The sequence below is a fragment of the Eretmochelys imbricata genome, chromosome 14 (genome assembly GCF_965152235.1).
Source record: "Eretmochelys imbricata isolate rEreImb1 chromosome 14, rEreImb1.hap1, whole genome shotgun sequence".
NCBI lineage: Eukaryota > Metazoa > Chordata > Testudines > Cheloniidae > Eretmochelys > Eretmochelys imbricata.
This window is the reverse complement of record NC_135585.1, coordinates 36157205-36178372: the sequence shown is the minus strand read 5'-3', so window position 1 is coordinate 36178372 and position 21168 is coordinate 36157205. Positions and strand designations below refer to the sequence as shown.

The 21168-nt window shown below is 47.3% G+C and overlaps 1 protein-coding gene across 1 annotated transcript; it reads left to right on the top strand.

Moving 5' to 3' along the window:
• The first annotated feature begins 858 nt into the window (after window positions 1-858).
• LOC144273990 (uncharacterized) lies at window positions 859-20713 on the top strand. The gene is given in 5 exon segments (XM_077832711.1): window positions 859-1045; window positions 17200-17316; window positions 17614-18634; window positions 19267-19539; window positions 20497-20713. Coding segments are annotated over 5 exon segments (1815 nt in total).
• The last annotated feature ends 455 nt before the right edge of the window (window positions 20714-21168 follow it).

Here is a 21168-nt window from a genome sequence, read left to right as displayed (position 1 = left end):
GGGGTCACAGTGCAATGAAATTTGAGAACCCTTGGTCTAGTGGATAAAGGTTTAGTGTGAACAAACAAGTGAAAATGGAAGCCAGACAAATTTAGATTAGAGAGTAGGCACAAATGTTTGATAGTAAAGATGATTAGCCACTGAAACAAATGACCAATGGATATCTCTTGATGTCTTCAAATCAAGACTGGATGACTTTCTAGAAAATATGCTTTTGGGAAATACAGGTTTGTACCTGGGTAACTGTGTTAAGTGTAATGGCTTGTGACACACAGTAGGTCAGATTACGTGACTAATGATCCCTTCTGGTACTGTGAATCTATTCTGTGGATTTTAGGATCTCATCCTGCAAACACTCACAACACATGTTTAATATTAAGCATCTGAATGGTCCCATTGACTTCACCTAATCTCTGTTGTGAAGAGGGCTTAAAAAGTCTCCGTTGCTTTAGTCCTGGTGAAAGGGCCTTGCTCTGTGCTTCAAATTGACTGATGAAGACTAGGGGCTTTAAATACAGGAGCCTAAATTTAGACACCTAAATCCATATTCAGGCAGCTGAATAAGCATCTTGTTTTTTAGAAACACCGGACACTCAGAACTGAATCCCATTGTTGTAGGCGCAGTAATTTGGAAACTCAAGCCACGTATTGAAAGAAATGAATATGGATTTGGGATCTAACTTTTGTGTGTTGTGTATGTAATATCTAGATTCAAGCATTTGCCCAAAATATCAGAGTCTAGAATGTCTGTTAACAGGAAAAGAGTTTGCGGGGGGGGACGGGGGTGTGGAAAGGATTAAAGCCCCTCCTGAAATGTCTCCAATTGTCCTTCTCACCCTGACAGGCTGCAGAACACGCATGTCTTGCTCCGGATCATCCCATGCCCTCCAGAGACAGGGAAAGGAAATGGCAGCAGCGGAGCCAGTGACCTTCGAGGAGGTGGCTGTGTATTTCTCTGAGGAGGAATGGGCTCTGCTGGACCCGGGTCAGAGAGCCCTCTACAGGGATGTGATCCAGGAGAATTATGAGACTGTGACCTCGCTGGGTAAGGATTCCTGTCCCCTCAGCTGTCAGATGCTGTGTGGGCTCTGGAGTAGCTGAGTTGAGTTTGGCTCAGGATTCTTCATTGGCCCCCCATATGTCAGGGGGATCAGCCCCAATAATCACTGGCTCCCGTGTGAGAGACTGTCCACTCCCATACAACAGCAGATTCAGTGACATAACAATGATGCTATTCTTCCCACAAACAAGGTTTCAATGTGCTTCACCACCATCTTGTGCATGTTCTGCCTTGGCTAGAGGTGTGAATGGAAGGGCCCAGTCAGGAACAGCATATACCAAAGTGCTGGAGCTGGGGCTGGCTGCTGTTCGTGCCTCCAGGCCTACCTCTTGTGCCAGTGTGCTGAACTCTGGGAAGGAGGGTGCGGTTCCTGGAGTCCTTTCCTGGCTATTGCTGATCGCTGTGAGCGGGGCTGGGTTCTGGGACTGAGTGAGGGCTTATGGAGCAGTTAATGCTCTGTGAGCCTTCTGTGGGGTGTATCGCTGTAGTAGAAAAAAGTGAGGAGGGCTCTTCTTGTTTTCAGACACTACACTTGGTCTCAGGAGACCTCCGTTCAATTCCCTGTTCTGCCACAGACTTCCTGAGTAACCTTGGGCAAGTCACTTAGACTGTGCCTCAGTCCCCTGTCTCTGCAATGGGTATTATAGTATGTCTCTATTTCACAGTTCTGTGTAAGGATAAATACATTAAATCTGGGAGATGCTCAGATACTGTGATCATGGGGGGCCCTGTAAGTACCCTGATAGCACAATGGGGTCCTGATTTACACTGGAGATTCCAGGTGCTGCTGTAATTCATAATCTTCACTTCCTGTAGCGGCTGCAGTGATGTATGATTTGTTGTTAGCGCCACAGTGTGTTGTAACAGCTGCTCAGTGCTGCTGTTTCTGGAGCTCTGATGTCAGCTGCACTAGCAGAGAGTGCAGCTTGCCCATTCAGCACACCTCAGTGTTGTTCCTAAAGAAAGACCACAGGCTGGGTTCAGTGGCTAACGCATTCGGCCAGGTTTATTGTCAACGAAGCACAGTACTAGTGTCCCAGGTCAATGGGTACAGGTACAGTAATGTGTTTTAGTCCCTCCACACCCACCCCCCACCCCGACAATGGTACCGACTCAATCAGCAAACCAAGATGCTGTCCCCTGAGCTACCACAAATATCCCCTCCTGTGACTTCTCCTTCTATACATTGATGCAAAGAAGATACATCTTACACTCCAACTGTAGCTACCACCCTTATCCATGTACCAGTTAGTTTGAACAAAACATCCTTATCCATTATCCTGTCATCCCATCCTTATTTTCACAAGGGGTCAGTGTGTTCCTCTACCATCTCTTAGCAATGTGTTTATGTAGTTACTGTTAGAGAGCTTATTCCTTCACTCTCCCACTTCCCTGGTCCTTCTCGCATGAACAGAGAGCAACAATACCCGAAGTCCGAAGGTGCAAACAATTCGATGTTTATTGGGGTGAACTTCCAGCAAGCTTAAATACAAGTTCCTTTTTCCTTATTTTCGAATCCCAACTTACTTCCTGTTTGCCCCTAATTTATATAGTAATATTCTTAGCTATACCTTAACCAATCATTCTACTGAAATTTAACTAACCAATCCTAACATATTTTAACATGATTAGCTAACCAATTATATCCCACCACCTTAATTAGATTACACCCAGCAAAATTAATTATACAGCAGACAGAAACAATCACAGAACCAGACAGAGATTATACAGACAAACAATAGCAAAGTGGGAACTATAATGACAAAACAATACAGAAGTGAGGATTTTACATCCCAGCTATTGATAAGTGAGTTCTTGCCAGACAGGATGCTATCAAACTAAGTTTCCTTTTACATTTTCTAGGCACTTCCCTTTCTCTGGACAGGAATACAATCCTGTCCTGATAGTGCCTGACAGCCCAATAGCACCTTATTTCAGTGTGACTAGTTTGGAATGTGAGGATGTGACTGTTCACTTCCTAGCTTATGGCTGCCTCTGCTGCTTAGCCAAAGGCCTGAGCCTAAGCACAGGGCCTCAGACTGTCACAGTAAGAGAAGGACCTTACACCAGCAGACAGTGATTTTGATTCTTTCTTTTATACCTCTAGAACTAGCCAAGTAATAAGAATACCCCTAAATTCTTAAAGTACAGGCCTTTACAGACAGGCCTGAATATCTATATCCTAACAGTTACTTGAGAGATCTTTTTGTTTTTATGCCCTCCTTACCCATCAGGAACGTGCTTACTTGCTTAGCTGACACCTAGTGTGGTACCATTCTGCCAAGGCCAGGCCTATTCTGGTTCCCAGCCATTGGTTCACACTGTTAGTTATGCCTAGGGCTCCAAAAAGGTCTACATTCCCTTCTTTTTTTGTCTTTTTGTGGGAGGATGTTTACCCATCATCCCGGAAAAGCATACTGTATGAACTGAAAATACTCAGTGGGCTAAACGCTGTTTCTTGGCCATTTTGCTTTACCCATCTATACATTCATGCCCCATGTGTCCACTGGTCTCCACATTCTCTCATATGACCTGTGGACAGTTTCCTCTCCCCCACCCCCCAGTTGTTTCTAATTATCAAATATTACTTTGTCAGGATTGAGTGTTGGTTACCAGACACTGAACAAGATGGTTTTGAATAATATGTGCCTCAGTTAGGATGCTGTGTCACTGACCGCACATCACAAAATACACCCCATCCAATGTTCTCCTCCTGGATAGATATATGGCCTTCTTCACCAGGGTGAAGAATAGGCCGACGAGGAGGTCCCGAGACTTTGTGGGGCCATGGATGGGCAGGGAATAAATAAAAATGTTGAGATTCTTGCTGCACTTTTCCCTGCACAAGGGGTTCCAGAGGGTGCAGAAAAGGGGCTGCCACCTGTCACACTCCAGATACGGATATGCCAGGGTCTCCCTCTCCCACAGAATGAACAAGTGCCAGGGAAGTCTGAAAATTGTGTCAACAACATGCCCGCGCTACATGAAAGAGCCCAACCAACTTATATTCCTGGTCGGCCGCAGAATCAAGGTGGAATACAGGCTGGCCCACCAGGGCTCCTTCTCCTCAATAGGTGACAAAATGTCCAGCCATTTTGTATCTGGGGAGGACATGAGTGCGAGGAAATGAATTGGGGAGAGTGTGTGTGTGTATAGCTTCTCTTGTGATGTGGCTGAGGGGCTCACTGGTTGTATCAATATGAGTCAGCTCAAATGGGAGATTGAAAATGATGGTGGGGCTCATGGGCTAGGAGCCTGACATCCATGCTCCAGAGAGCCAGGGGATACGGGCCGGTCAGGAACACCTTGCCCAGGAAAAGCCACAGAGACGGGGGATAGGGCAGCCTTTATGTTCTGGAGCACATAGTGGGGGACATGTGGGGTGAGCAGTGCTATATACTGGGCAAGCATACTGGGTCCACCCAGTCCTGCAAAGCATAGTTGAGAAGGTCACGGACTTTGATTACACCAGCCAAAACCAGGAACCTCCACACCCTGTGCCACAAAAGGTGGATTGTGCAACAGGAGTTCAGGAAGGAGGTGTCCACCCTCAGCAGCTGCAACAGATCTGATTGCAGAGACCAACTTGTGTGGCCTGAGGAGATCGCTGTCAATTCACAGAGATTTTGGAGGAGACATCTCAGATGGAGGAAAGCAAGCTACTGGTCATATCAGAAGACTCAGAGGCAATGGAGGAAGGCATAAGACCTCAAAATTATAAGAAAGGCCCTGTGGGACACCACTATTTACCTCTCACCATTCTGAAACTGACCATTTATTCCTACCATTTGTTTCCCGCTTTTAACCAGTTATTGATCTATGAGAGGACCTTCCCTCTTATCCCATGACTGCTTACTTTGCTTCAGAGCTTTTGGTGAGAGATCTTGTCAAACACTTTCTGAAAGTCCAGGTTCATGATATCCACTGGATCACCCTTGTCCACTTGCTTGTTGACCCCCTCAAAGAATTCTAATAGATTGATGAGGCATGATTTCCTTTTACAAAAACATTTGTCACTCCCAGCTATGTCTATATGAGTTGCAGTCAGATAGCCTGCCACACCCTGGCTTTTAGCAGCCTTAAAGATTACCTCAGGGTGACCCCAACACACTCCTCTCTTAACAAACTGTATTCTCTTCAAGCAAAGTTTCTCATCACATGCTTTCAGCAGTCTTACGGACCAAACTCTTTAGGTCAGGACCACGCTCCCAGAGTCCAACAGCTGTTTTGTCTTCTTAGGTGCGATGCCAGAGACAGACAGGGAGAGGGAGGGGGTGTCTTGGGGTGTTTTCCCCTTTTTATAGTTCTGTCCTCCCTTTGAGAAGAAGCATTTCCAGCTGGGGGCAAGGCGACAGGAAGTCTGTGTGGATGGAAACCATGCTTTTTCTTTGCCAGGGTGTACATTTTTGTCCCACCGCATTTCTGGCCAAAGAATGGCCATTGAGCAGGTAATGGTCCATCAGCCTTGTTTTCACCTGACTGAGGCATCAGCTTGCTCTTTGTCCCTGAGGAACTGGTTTGGCCACTATGATGGTGCCCCCCATAAGGCTTTATGGAAATATGCTTATGAATGTGTGTGTGTGTGTGTGTGTGTGTGTGTGTGTGTGTGTGTATATATATATATGCCATAACTGGAATATGTTTTATGCTACATATGCCATGTAACATATCTCTGTGGAGGTTATGATCTACTGAATCTATTCATCCTATTTGTATGCATGTATCTTTTTTGAACTCAAAGTTATGAATATTGGCTGTGTACTGGCTTGATTTTGAAGTAGACTTACTAAGCATTTGGTCAGCTTCTTGAGAAAGGAATGTGCAAGTTAAATGCCCAGTCAAGAAGCACTTAACAGACAATGGATCTTAAAGATGCCAATCCACATCTGAGCTTTCCCAGGAATGTGGCTTGGCCGGTAAAAAACTCAGTCATACGTGGACATGTGACTTGCCCATGTGACTCCAAAACTCCATTTTGTAGCTGGATTCTACACAGGGGGTGGGGTGTCCACCCACAGGAGAAAGTCTATTTAAACCCCTGGGAGACCCCTCCATTTTGTCTTCATCTGGCTCAAGAGAGAGCCTCTTCACCCCCAAGGACACCTGAAAGAAACTGGAACAAAGGACAGTAAGTACAGGGTGTGTGAGTGATTGCTGGAACCAGACTAGAAGGAGACTAGTCTGTAAAAGGAAGCTTACTGGGTGAGGTTTTTATCTGTATTCAGTTTTCTTAGACATAGACTTGCATGTTCTATTTTATTTTGCTTGGTAATTCACTTTGTTCTGTCTGTCACTACTTGGAACCACTTAAATCCTACTTTCTGTACTTAATAAAATCACTTTTTACTTATTAATTAACCCAGAGTATGTACTAATACCTGGGGGGAGGGGGCAAACAGCTGTGCATATCTCTCTATCAGTGTTACAGAGGGCAAACAATTTATGAGTTTACTCTGTATAAACTTTACACAGGGTAAAACGGATTTATTTAGATTTTGGACCCCATTGGGCGTTGAGCATCTGAGTGTTAAACGCAGGAACACTTCTTTAGTTGCTTTCAGCTAAGTCTGCAGCTTTGGGGCACATGGTTCAGACCCTGGGTCTGCGTTGGAGCAGATTGGTGTGTCTGGCTCAGCAAGACAGGGTGCTGGAGTCTCAAGCTGGCAGGGAAAGCAGGGGCAGAATTAGTCTTGGCACATCAGTTGGCAGCCCCAAGGGGATTTCTGTGATCCAACCCATCACAGTGGTGTAGTCGAGCAGGATCTGTGCACAGCTGATTGCTTTGAGATACTGGTAGTGATTTTAAGTGAGTTTTCAGTGTGGTGGCTGGAGAACAGACTTACCTGTAAAACATATTTTTAGTTATGATTGCAGCTTATGTTTATAACTTCACATACAATACTGCTACGTTCATTGATATTATTGATCAGCAAATTATGAGTTTTTAAATGATACCTCACAAGGCATGCCTTGTGTCATCAGTTGTTGGCCGCGTGTGTGTTCTCTCTGTGTGCTGCACCAGCTCTGTGCAGCTAGCTGACACAGGAGACCTTAATCGAACTGCCCAAGAACACCACAGACTCAGGTCATGGGAAGATGCTCAGCCAGGTTTATTGCCAACAAAGCATAGTACTAGTGTCCCTGCTCAATGGTTACAGGTACACCAATACATGTATGCCTGTGACAATGGACCAGCTCAGTGAGTGGCAGGAATTTCTGCTCCCTCCTTGGCCAAAGATACCCCTTCTGTCACCCCTCTTTTATACACTGTTACAAACAAGTTATGTATTGCCCCTCTGATGCGATTAGTTCCCACCCTTTACATTCATAGAATCATAGACTTTAAGATCAGAAGGGACCATTATGATCGTCTAGTCTGACCTCCTGCACAATGCAGGCCTCAGAATCTCACCCACCCATCCTGTAACAAACCCCTGACCTAGGTCTGAGCTGTTGAAGTCCTCAAATCGTGGTTTAAAGACTTCAAGGTGCAGAGAATCCTCCAGCAAGTGACCCATGCCCCATGCTGCAGAGGAAGGCGAAAAACCCTTAGGGCCTCTGCCAATCTGCCCTGGAGGAAAATTGCTTCCTGACCCCAAATATGGCGATCATCTAAACCCTGAGCATGTGGGCAAGACTCACCAGCCAGACACCCAGGAAAGAATTCTCTGTACTAACTCAGATCCCACCTTATCTAGCATCCCATCACAGGCCACTGGGCATATTTACTGCTAATAGTCAAAGATCAATTAATTGCCAAAATTAGGCTATCCCATCATACCATCCCCTCCAAAAACTTATCAAGCTTAGTCTTGAAGCCAGATATGTCTTTTGCCTCCACAGCTCCCCTTGGAAGGCTATTCCAGAACTTCACTCCTCTGATGGTTGGAAACTTTTGTCTAATTTCAAGTCTAAACTTCCTGATGGCCAGTTTATATCCATTTGTTCTTGTGTCCACATTGGTACTGAGCTTAAATAATTCCTCTCCCTCCCTGGTATTTATCCCTCTGATATATTTATAGAGAGCAATCATATCTGCCCTCAGCCTTCTTTTGGTTAGGCTAAACAAGCCAAGCTCCTTGAGTCTCCTTTCATAAGACAGGTTTTCCATTCCTCAGATCATCTTAGTAGCCCTTCTCTGCACCTGTTCCAGTTTGAATTCATCCTTCTTAAACATGGGAGACCAGAATTGCACACAGTATTCAAGATGAGATCTCAGCAGTGCCTTGTATAACGGTACTAACACCTCCTTATCTCCACTGGAAATACTTCTCCTGATGCATCCCAAGACCGCATTAGCTTTTTTCACGGTCATATCACATTGGCGGCTCATAGTCATCTTGTGGTCAACCAATACTCCTAGGTCCTTCTCCTCTGTTACTTCCAAGTGATGCATCCCCAGTTTATAACAAAAATTTTTGTTCTTAATCCCTAAATGCATGACCTTACACTTTTCACTATTAAATTTCATCCTATTACTATTACTCCAGTTTACAAGGTCATCCAGATCTCCCTGTATGATATCCCGGTCCTTCTTTGTATTAGGAATACCTCCCAGCTTCGTGTCATCTTCAAACTTTATTAGCATATTCCCACTTTTTGTGCCAAGGTCAGTAATAAAAAGATAAAATAAGATTGGTCCCAAAACTGATCCCTGAGGAACTCCACTAGTAACCTCCTGACAGTTCATCTTTCAGTATGACCCGTTGTTGTCTCCCCTTTAACCAGTTCCTTATCCACCTTTCAATTTTCATATTGATCCCCATCTTTTCCAATTGAGCTAATAATTCCCCATGTGGAACCATATCAGATGCCTTATTGAAATCGAGGTAAATTAGATCCACTGCATTTCGTTTATCTAAAAAATCTGTTACCTTCTCAAAGAAGGAGATCAGGTTGGTTTGGCACGATCTACCTTTTGTAAAACCATGTTGTATTTTTTCCCATTTACCATTGACCTCAATGTCCTTAACTACTTTTCCCTTCAAAAGTTTTTCCAAGACCTTGCATACTACAGATGCATATGTAGATTCAATCAAAACATCTCTATCCATTCCCTTATCATTCTGACCTTATCCTTAGGAGGGGTCAGTGTGTCCCTGTATCATCTTCTGGGAATGTGTTTACACCATAACCTTGTATCTGGGTGTTCTCGTACTACCCTTCTGGAATGTGATTACATGAATACTTAGATAGAATCGTAGAAGTGGTAGGGCCTTGAAGAGGTCATCTAGTCCAGTCCCCTGCACTCATGGCAGGACTAAGTATTATCTAGACCATCCCTGACAGGTGTCTGTCTGACCTGCTCTTAAAAATCTTCAACTCCTTAGTGCCTAGGAGTGCTTGTGTTTTTGTAAAACCAGCCCTGCTTTTGCCAAGTTCATGTATTGGACAGTGAACCTGCAAATAGGCATATTTGTCACAGGGTCTGATTTTTGCTTATAGCCTGGACTCTTGCTAACTTTCCTTTTACAGTAGCAGAGGCACTGGGACATCTGATTGGTAGAGGGCAATAGGGGGAGATCTTAGAGAGGTCACATGACCCTCTTCTGGGAGGGTTACCCTCGCCCCAGAACTCCCCCCGATTGATTAAATCCACTCTCCGGGAGGTCCTCTGCAGCTGGAACCCATCCTGATTGATAGAGGGTGATGGGAGGAGTTCTTAGAGCGGTCACATGACCCACTTCTGGATGGATCACCCCGCCCCAGAACTCATAGCATCATAGAATCATAGAATCTCAGGGTTGGAAGGGACCTCAGGAGGTCATCTAATCCAAACCCCCTGCTCAAAGTGGACCAATCCCCAATTTTTGCCCCAGATCCCTCAATGGCCCCCTCAAGGATTGAACTCACAACCCTGGGTTTAGCAGGCCAATGCTCAAACCACTGAGCTATCCCTCCCCCCACTGGTTAAATCTCCTCTCAGGGCGGTCCTACGGGGCAAAAAAAATCCTGATTGGTAGAGGGTGGTGAGAGGAGTTCCTAGAGGGGTCACATGACACCTTTTGCTTCTGGTCATGTGTCCGTCTTGACCCCAGAAATAATACCCCTTGGGGCAGGGCCTGAGGGGATGGGGTGGGGGGGGCTGTGTTTGATTGATGGTAGGCCCCTTATACTGCTAGCACATCCTACCTGCATGACAGGAGCACCATTCCTCATGCCATATTTCAGGGATCCGTAGTGTCCTTAAGGTAGTGGAGTACAACGTTGCTAGCCATTGGAGTCCTTTGAGATCCAGAAGGTGGAGGAATTCTGGCAGAATACCATCAGGGCCTGCAGCCTTCCCTTTTTTTCATCGCAGCAAGTCCTTCTTTCACTTCCTCAATGTTGGCAGTGGAAGGTTCTCCTCCGGGGATTGATGCAAGTGTTCAGTAAAGTTGTTAGAATCATAGAACATCAGGGTTGAAAGGGACCTCAGGAAGTCATCTAGTCCAACCCCCTGCTCAAAGCAGGGCCAATCCCCAATTTTTGCCCCAGATCCCTAAATGGCCTCCTCAAGGATTGAACTCACAACCCTGGGTTTAGCAGGCCAATGCTCAAACCACTGAGCTATCCCTCCCCCAACGGATAGACGTCTCTTCTTGTGTGTAATTTATCAAGTGGTGGCCAGTACTCTGTGGGATTAGTGGCCCCAAGATGATGTAGTAGTGTCCTGGCTCGACAACTTGAATTTGTAAAATCAAGGTTTTGCATGCACTCAAGCCATCACTGGCATCTTGCTGTGTCAAGGGAGTGTAGCAAGGTTTTTGCGGTGTGAGAGTTCCTGGTCTGCTTGTATTGCTGGAGCAACCTCTGCGTCTCTCTCGTCCAGCAGGGAGTGTGCTTTTTCCAGAAGCCTCAGGGAATGTTCTTCTTTCTTGCTACTTTCAGGAGTCCTGCAAACCGTTGATAGCATTCCGGTCTTGCTAGAATCCTTGCAACAGTTTTCTGAACAGTTTCTTTATACGCAACCCAATCAGCTTTAGCAAAATTCCATCGTACTACCTCTTTTGGAAAGAACACAGGGATTTCAATGCCTACGTGGATCATTATAGGTCTGTGTTGGCTGTTTGGAAATGCCAATTGTCCTTCACGTGTTACGATGAGTGTTACCACTTTGGTCTTTAGACATGAATGTTAGGTCCTGATTGTACCCACATTGCCAGCGACTTGAATGGAATGCTGATTGTTGTTTTAGTTCATAGATTAGTTGTAAGTCTTGTGAAGATATCTAGTCCATGAGATTTTTGCCATCGGTTTCATTTGTTTTATAGCCCCACATAGCGTGGTGACTATTAAAATCACCTGCATAGATGCATGGAATAAGAGTGCTGAGTAGCACTGGTTTTGGCCATCTTGTGCTGGGGGCTTTATAGATGTTGGTAATGTGGAGCTCCCCTACTTTGATAGCTGTGGTAAAGGTGGTCTCCTCTTTGGTTGATGGGATAATATTAAAATCTGTAATGGTGTCCTTGATGTATATTGCCAAGCCATATTTAGGATGATAATGGCTAGTTGTTAGGTTGTATCCATAGATACAGTAGCACCTAGCCTGTTGGTCATTGCCAACATGGGTCTCTTGCAACATGAGGATATCAGTGTTGTAAGTCTTCAGCAAGTTTCCAAGTGTAACAGAGTGTACGTGGGCCTCTCTATCTTCTGCCGCTTCTGCACCCACAAACCACCTTTGCTTTGGTGCAATCACCTGTGTGCTTTATTTACAGTACAAGTTCCTACCACCTTGTAGCTACAGACAGCATCAGGCTTACAGCCTCAGGGACCGCTAGCTTCTGCGGCCAGCAGGGGAGATTGGCCTCTAACTCCCTGACTCCTCCCTTTCCTCCCCCTGGCTTCCTTCCCTCCAGCCTTTATGTAGTCCCTGGCTAACGAGGCTGGCAGCTCTTCCCTATTTGCCACTTGGGCCTGGGCTTGCTCAGCCAACTCCAATTCCCCTTTCCTGATTGGAGCTGGTGTGACAGAGGTCTGGCTCAGGGTTTCCTAGCCAGCACCCTGTCACACATCTCCCCCCTTATGAATAACCAGGTTAGTCAGTCCTTGGCCTCTCTGCCCCCTTCCGGTGGGGTTCGTCCTGGGAAGTCTCTTCCCCCTCTTTCGGACAATCACCTGCATCATCTCTTGGGGTTTCCTTCATACCCCAGGAAGTACACTGGTCGGGGGGTGGATGTCCCCATAGCTCTGCCGCCACCCACAGATCTTCACACCAATCGCATCTTTGTGGGCATCCCTTTTCCTTTATTCCCTTTTCTTTCAGTAGGGGGTCAGGGCCAATCCCAGCCTCCTGCTGGACACCCTGATCCTCGGGTTCTCCCAAGCCACCAAGCAGGGTCCCCATTTCTTCTCCTGGGATCTGTGTTGTGGGGAACTCCAGTTGCCACTTTTCTTCCTCTAAGGGGCTTGGGCTGGCCATCTGCCCCACACCTCCTTCCCCTCTGTCTACCCTATCTGGGCTCTGATGTCTAGGGTTCTCATACTGCTAGGGTTCTCTCGCTACCCCGAGGACCTTGCTTCTCTTCCTCCCCAGGGCTTCTCAGTCTAGGAGTGCCCGCCTCCTCCTTTGGGGGACCTTTCCTTTTCCCTCGGTGGGGAGGGCCCCAGTCCATACCTAACATAACAGGGTATGGTAACCCCTCTACTACCCCGATCCACTTCCATTTAAAGCTGCCCTGCACTTCTAGGGGCACCTGGGCCACCGAGCAGTATCTCCTGTCCCTGTGGATACACTCCAGGGCCATCCGTGCACCTGGAGTCATCCAGTGCTGTTTTACCAGCCCCCTCTGGACAAGCAAGCAGGCTGAAGCTGTATCCACCAGGCCCCTATGGGATTTCCTCCCCACCTGCACCGGGATAGTGGACAGCCCCTGCCCCCTTGCCTGCCCTTCATCATTAGTCCAGCCACAAAATTTGGTCCAGCCACATTCCATATCCAAGCAGTACCACTTTTTATGTCCTGGCCACCCACACTGCCAGCAAACTATCGTGCCGGCTCTAATGGGAGCTCCTCAGGGTTCCTTCTTCCTCTCTGGGCCTTTCCCAGGAAGGGGTTTCTTCCCCAACGCTCTGTCTTTATAGGGTTGGCGCTCCCCTCGGGGAACGTCTGCCTCCGTGTACTCCTCGGTCAGCTTGACTGCTGCATGGACTGTACTTGGCTGATGTTGTCTGACCCAGACTTGGATATTCTCTGGGAGGCCCTATAGCAAAGTATTACTCTGCCAACAGGCCCACCCAGTCTAGGATGGCCACCCTCACCATCTCATAGTTCCAGGCCTGTTCCTTACACAAGGCCATGTAGGCCACTTGAGCTTCTCCCACCACGTAGGGAGCCAGCCATAGGGCCCAGGTTGCCCTACCCCATCTGGCACCCATGGCTACCCACTCGAACGTACTGGGGAAGGCATCCAGGTCATCTGCTGGGCCCGTTTTACAGAGTCCCGAGGCTGGTGGCCAGGTGCCATCCCCTACCACAGGACTCACCATTTGTTGCAGGAGTTGCTGCTGCACACTGACATGCTCTCTCATAAAGTTCTGTAGGCTTTTCTGCTGTTCTGCCTGCCAGGTTAGTAAGGCCTGTCTCTCAGCCTGCTGGGACTGCTGGAAGCCTTGCAGGGTCTTCTGCATCTGTTCCTGCTGTTTTACAAGCCATTGCAGGGTCTCCTCCATCTCTAGGCTGCCAACCACGTCCGTTGGCTCAGGATCCCAGACAAGCCCCCACATGTAACATGGCACAGGTGGGCCTCTCTATCTTCTGCTGCTTCAGCAACCACAAACCAATCGACACAGGTTTAGGATCAGTCCCTTCCTGGTCATAACTCTCCACACTAGTAGCAGGTAAAGCACAGGGCATACCTTCATACTTCATGTCTGACTGGTTCATGGTATTAACTTGATTTGAATAAAGCTTTAATGTCACCCCCAGTTAAAAGATCTGTAGGCAATACATTCCTTACACCAATTATAACTTCATGTTTACTACCATTCCATTCCAGGTGGGTTCTGGATAAAGGCACACTCACAGTAAACTCATAAGAGGATTACAAAATTTTACACTCTTATCTGGTAAATAATCTTCCTCTTTTGACAAGATCTGCTTGAACTAGAATGATGTTAGAAGCTGTAACTTGCCCTAAACAGCTTTTACCGTTGATTTTTAGACTCTTTAGGAATTTCCTATTGCTACCCCCATACATAGCATTGGCACAATTTATGGTTACCTCCTCCTGAGCTCACAGTAACAGCATTTACATAAAAGGTGGCAGTGTTGGGGTATATTTGGTTACCCTCTTTCTAGTCAAAGTCCTTTAGCAGATTTTTCAGTGCTTGATCAGTGGCTTTCTTCTTAAAGGATAAAGCCTTTCGGGAGCACAAATCTTCCAGGGTTTTTCTGTCAGGACCCTCATATGATCGTTGCTCACTCATTGTAATTACTCTTCAACCACCAAAACTCTCAATGTAAAATTTCAAATTTTTGACTAGTTTGGGTTCTGATCCAAAGTTTAATTGACCTGGTTCCATGGATTTTACTAAAACTTTGCCTCCGTGGGTCACAACTGAGAATACCAAATTCAGGACAAACTGCTAAGCAATAGGGCAGACACACCCCAAAACTGGTGATTATTCTTCCATAAGATATACCAAACCAGCAATGAAAATAAACTTCTGTCTCACCACACTGGCTAACAAGAAGTCAGAAAGGCAGCCTCCTTGGGTATTCCAGTCCTTATTTCAACACCCAAACACTAGACTTAATGATGAGTGGCTATTTAAAACCAATTTAATCAACCAAGGGATTCTTCCAATCCCAAAGGACCAGCCATGTACCCAGCTCAATATATAACTCAGATGTTACCCAATAATCACGTTGTTGCCAATCCTTTAGTATCTAATTATCTAAAGGTTTATTTATAAGAGAAGAGAAAGAGGGGAGAGTTAAAATCGGTTAAAGGAATCAAATACATACACACTTTGCAAAGTTTTTGTATCAGGTTTGAAGCAGTGATGGCATAAACTACTGGCTTGTTAAGTCTCTGCTTCCTTCTAAAAGATTGGAAGGTCCTCAGTCCTTTGGTTAGAATGCTCCCATTAGTATAAGTGCGTAGTCCAGAGATCAGAGCAGGAAAACGGAAAAATGAAGATGTTCCTAGGGCCTTTTGTAGTTTCTGCCATGTGGAGTGACACTCATTGTTCCAAGAAAAGCCCCCAGCATAGTTAGTTGAAAAGTACAGGCACAAGATGGAATTTAGCGACACATGAGCTGGTCACATGCCCTTGCATACTTCGATGCGCCATGGCAGGCATTACCCATAGTCTGGCTGAAACGCCCACAGGAAAGTCCATCAGGTGCGGATGAGCTTTTTCCATGGTTTTTGTTGATGGGCCATCAACCAGAATATTCTATTCACAATATGCAGGCTAGACTAGATGTAAACTACCTTGTGGGTATAAAAACAAGAGCAAACACATTTGAAATAGAGATACATAGGCAATATTCATAACTTGAGATACAAAAATGATATACACATACAAACAGGATAATCATAGTCAGCAAATCATAACTTTTCCATTGACACCTCACATGACATACTTTGCACAAGATTTGTTCCAGTTGTATAACAGTGGTAGCAAGAATGATTTACATGGTCATATTTTAATCATATAATGTCACAGGGGGACCTTCCCAAGACTAAATGATGGTCCGAGACAGTGCTCCCTCTAATTTTTTACATCCATGTGCAGAATGAATTTTGTTATGTGCACCAATATGGATTTCATATTGGTGCACATAACAAAATTCATGTGGTGGGGTGGGGCCAAGGGGTTTGGAGTGTGGGAGGGGGCTCAGGGCTGGGGCAGAGTGTTGGGGTGTGGGGGGATGAGGGCTCTGTCTGGGAGTGCGGGCTCTGGGATGGGGCTGGGGATGAGAGGCTTGGGGTGCAGGCTGCCCTGGGGCTGCGGTGGGGAGAGAGGACTCCCCCCAGCCCTCTCTCGCTGCAGCAGCTCGGGGGGAGAGTCGCCTCTCCCCAACTGCAGCAGCTCTGGCAGGTCTGGGCTGGGCCGAGGGAGGGGTTCCTCTCCCCCAGCCGTGGCAAGTCTGGGGCAGGTCCGTGCTGGGGCCGGCAGGGAGGGACGCCTCTCCCCTCTGCAGTCCTGAGCCCATGCGCAGGGCTTAATAGGCAGCTGCGCACCATGCAGCTTAGAGGGAACTTAGGTCTGAGAAGGAGTCTGGCTGAATGTGTGAGGAATGGGCCCACAAGATATGAAAATGTGAAAAGTAGATTCTGTCCAACCAAGAGGGGTGTGACTGAGCCACCTGCACCCAGACAAAGGTGAAGGAGGTGGGGGACTGGGCACCCGAGGAAGGTTGGGAAACAACACAAAGAGGCGGCTGCTGCTGCTGGCAGAGTAGGACCAAAGCAGTTGAGGGGGAGCTCAGCTGCAGCAATAGCCACACACACTCCTGGAGGATCAGCGCAGCCAAACGCCACTATGGCCAGCTGCGGGAGCAGCAGCTATTGTGGGCAGCTGGAGGGTCCCACCCAGGCACAGGCAGTAAGGCGTTCAGGACTTTGGAGTAAAGGGAGGATCTGAAGCAGCCAGCCAAGGATTCACCTCGTTCCTCAGACAGCTTCCTCTCTCTCCTTCTGGTTTAAGTAGTGCATCCGAGCCAAGGAGTGGGGCTAGCTTCCCCCCCCCCAAGTCAGAAGAGAGCCCCTGGGAGCTAGAACTCTGCTAACTCCTTTCTCTGCAAGCTCTAAGTGGTCTGCCAGGCGGCAGCTGCAGTATGAGCACTGCCTGAGGGCCTCGGTTTCAGACCTACAAGCCCTCACAGGAGCTCACATTTTAAGTAATGTGTTCTGGCCTGTGATGCGGTGCATGGAATGGGCCGTGATGGAGATTCAGTTGTATCCTAGAGTGTAGCAGAATGCTCAACTTCCCTGGGGCACAAGCTGGGGCATTCCCAAGGCAGAGGCGATGCACCTTTACTCCAGATGAGTGTGTCATGGGATCTTGTACAATCTATAGCCCAGTCTCTGTAAGATGGGAGAGGAGCCTCTCTGGGTGGGCGACTCAGATCCTGGGTCTGGAAGTAGTGATAGGACTGACGTTAATGAACAAAATCAACACTTGATTAATTGTTTCCCAAGTAGGATTTCCAATTTCCAAACCTAATGTGATATCTTGGGTGGAGCGAGGTGAGGAGCTGCGGGTTCCGGATCTCCAGGGCTCTGAGGAAGGGGAGATCATCAGCGACACCCACACAGGTGAGGAATCAGCTACACTGACTCAAACCTCATAGCAGATGTCACTTCTGCATTTTCATCAAGTGTATGTGGCCCTTCAGCCTGTCTTCATCTCTAGTGAGAGGATGTGAAGGAAAGATGGATTCTCTCCTCTGGGGAGGGGTTTTGAGGAAGGAGAATGAACTCAGCTCATGATATTTCAATCTCCCCAGCCGTTATTTGTGTGTGTTCCCCCCTTTTCCTGTTCCCCTTTCAGAGTTTTCCTTTCCCTCAAGCACAGAGAATGACTCCTGTCTGGATTATCTCTCTATCCCACAGGGGAGGGGACAGTGAATGATAACAGCGAGGAAAGTCTTGAGCAGGAAGGTCCTGAGCAAGTGGCACTGCATGGGATGTTATGGGGAAGATCTGAAGAGTGTGTTTCCCAGAGTCCTGAGCAGGGAGAAACCTTCGAGAGTCAGCACAGGCCACAAAGACAGCAGGGAAACCATCTAGGGGAGGGACGGAGTACATCCTCTCACAGGAGCAGAGGGGTGAAAAGAAACAAAGAAACCAATCAACAGAAAATCCCCCATGAAGAGGGACACTACACTTGCAGTGATTACAGGAAAAGCTTCCGTCAGCACTCAAGTCTTATTGAACATCAGAGAACCCACACAGGAGAGAAGCCCTTCAACTGCTCTGACTGTGGGAAAAGCTTCAGTCGGAACTCATACCTTATTAAACATCAGAGACGACATACAAGAGAGACACCCTATAACTGCCCTGACTGTGAGAAAAGCTTCAGTCAGAGCTCAGACCTTGTTAGACATAGGAGAATCCACACAGGAGAGAAACCCTATAACTGCCCTGACTGCAGGAAAAGCTTCAGTCAGATCTCAGACCTTGTTAGACATAGGAGAATCCACACAGGCGAGAACCCCTTCAACTGCTCTGACTGTGGGAAAAGCTTCAGTCGGCGCTCAAATCTTAACAGTCATCGTACAATCCACACAGGAAAGAAACCGTATAACTGCTCTGACTGCAGGAAAAGGTTCACCCGGCGGTCATACCTTATTAAACATCAGATAATACATACAAGAGAGACACCCTATAACTGCCCTGACTGTGGGAAAAGGTTCAGTCGAAACTCATACCTTATTAAACATCAGATAATACATACAAGAGAGACACCCTATAACTGCGGGAAAAGCTTCAGTCAGAGTTCAGACCTTGTTAGACATAGGAGAACCCACACAGGAGAGAAACCCTGTAACTGCTCTGACTGCGGGAAAAGCTTCAGTGAAAGCTCACACCTTATTGCACATCAGAAAATTCACACAAGACAGAAACCCTATAACCTAAGTTCCCTCTAAACTGCACAGCAGGCTATCAAGGGCTGCCCAGGTGGGGAGAGACGCTTCTCCCCTGGCCCCAACCCGGAGCTATTGGGGATGGGGAGAGGTGCCTCTCCTCCGGACCCGTAGCTATCGTGGATGGGGAGACACGGAGAGGTGCTTTCCCCTGACCCCAGGCTGGTGCGGTGAGAGAGGGCTGGGGGGAGTCTTTTCTCCTTGGGGCAGCCTGCACCCCAAACCCCTCATCCCTGGCCCCACACCCCCAACTAGAGCCCTCACCCCCTATACCCCAACCCTCTGCCCCAGCTCTGAGCCCCCTCCCACACCTTGAACCCCTCATCCCTGGCCCCACCCCGAAGTCCTCACCCCCCCATACCCCAACTCTCTGCCCTAACTCTGAGCCCCGTCCTGCATCCCAAACCCCTCATCCACGGCCCCACCCTAGAGCCCACACCTCCAACCAGACTCCTCACCCCCATGCGCCACAACTCTCTGCCCCAGCCCTGAGCAACCCACATACACACTCTGAACCCCTTCGGCCCCACCCCTGCCACACATCACCTCCATATTGGTGAACATAACAAAATTAATTCCATACGTGGATGTAAAATAAAAGAAGAAACATTGCCAATAGCTGCTCTGACTGCGGAACAAGGTTCAATCAGAGCTGATACCTTATTGAACATCAGAGAACGCACACAGGCGAGAAGCCCTTTAACTGCCTCGATATTGGGAAAAGGTTCAGTCGACGCTTAAATCTTAACAGACATTTTATAATCCAACCAGGAGAAAAACCCTTCAGCTGCTCTGACTGCGAGAGAAGCTTCAGTGAACACTCACACCTCATTTCACAACAGAGAATTCATATAGGACAGAAACCCTATAACTACTCTGATTGCAGGCAAAGGTTCAGTCAAAGCTCAGACCTTGTTAGACATACGAGAATTCACACACGAGTGAAACCCTATAACTAGATATAGGAGGAGTGGTAGATACGCTGGAGGGTAAGGATAGGATACAGAGGGACATAGACAAATTGGAGGATTGGGCCAAAAGAAATCTGATGAGGTTCAACAAGGACAAGTGCAGAGTCCTGCACTTAGGACGGAAGAATCCAATGCACCGCTACAGACTAGGGACCGAATGGCTAGGCAGCAGTTCTGCAGAGAAGGACCTAGGGGTTACAGTGGACGAGAAGCGGGATGTGAGTCAACAGTGTGCCCTTGTTGCCAAGAAGGCCAATGGCATTTTGGGCTGTATAAGTAGGGGCATTGCCAACAGATCGAGGGATGTGATCGTTCCCCTCTATTCGACATTGGTGAGGCCTCATCTGGAGTACTGTGTCCAGTTTTGGGCCCCACACTACAAGAAGGATGTGGAAAAATTGGAGAGAGTCCAGCGAAGGGCAACAAAAATGATTAGGGGTCTGGAACACATGACTTATGAGGAGAGGCTGAGGGAACTGGGATTGTTTAGTCTACGGAAGAGAAGAATGAGGGGAGATTTGATAGCTGCTTTTAACTACCTGAAAGGTGGATCCAAAGAGGATGGATCTAGACTATTCTCAGTGATAGCAGATGACAGGACAAGGAGTAATGGTCTCAAGTTGCAGTGGGGGAGGTTTAGGTTGGATATTAGGAAAAACTTTTTCACTAGGAGGGTGGTGAAACACTGGAATGCGTTACCTAGGGAGGTGGTGGAATCCTCTTCCTTAGAAGTTTTTAAGGTCAGGCTTGACAAAGCCTGGCTGGGATGATTTAGTTGGGGATTGGTCCTGCTCTGGGCAGGGGGTTGGACTAGATGACCTCCAGAGGTCCCTTCCAACTCTGATATTCTATGATTCTATGAACTGCCCTGACTACAGGAAAAGCTTCAGTCAGAGCTCAGACCTTGTTAGACATAGGAGAATCCACACAAGAGAGAAACACTTCTACTGCTCTGACTGTGGGAAAAGCTTCACTCAGTGCTCAAGCCTTATTGAACATCAGAGAACCCACACAAAAGAGAGAGCCTACAGATGCATTGCAAGCAGAAAAAGCTTCAGCCAGTGCTCATACATTCTATCACATCAGAGAACCTAAAGGTGAGAAAGACCCTATGAATTGCCAAGTGCAGGAAAAGCCTCAGTTGGAGGTCAATCCTTGTTGCCCACCAGAGAATCCACAAAGGGAAGAAGTTTTTAAATGCCCTGAATTTAGGAAATGTTCAGTGAGAGCTCAGCCCCTAATAAACCTCAGAGAACCTACGGGGAAGAGTGCCCTGAGTGCGGGAAAGCCTTCTAGCACAACTCATCCCTCACGAGATGTCTGAGAATCCACCCAGGACACATACCGTAAAAGTGTGCTGGCTAGGGATGAGCCAAATGAATAACATTTTTTCGTATTCTGACAAATATCAGAGGCCATGTAGTGAGGACAAGTTGCAGTGGGGAAGGTCTAGGTTGGATATTAGGAAACGCTATTTCACTAGGAGGGTAGTGAAGCACTGGAATGGGTTACCTAGGGAGGTTGTGGAATCTCCATCCTTATTGTTTTTC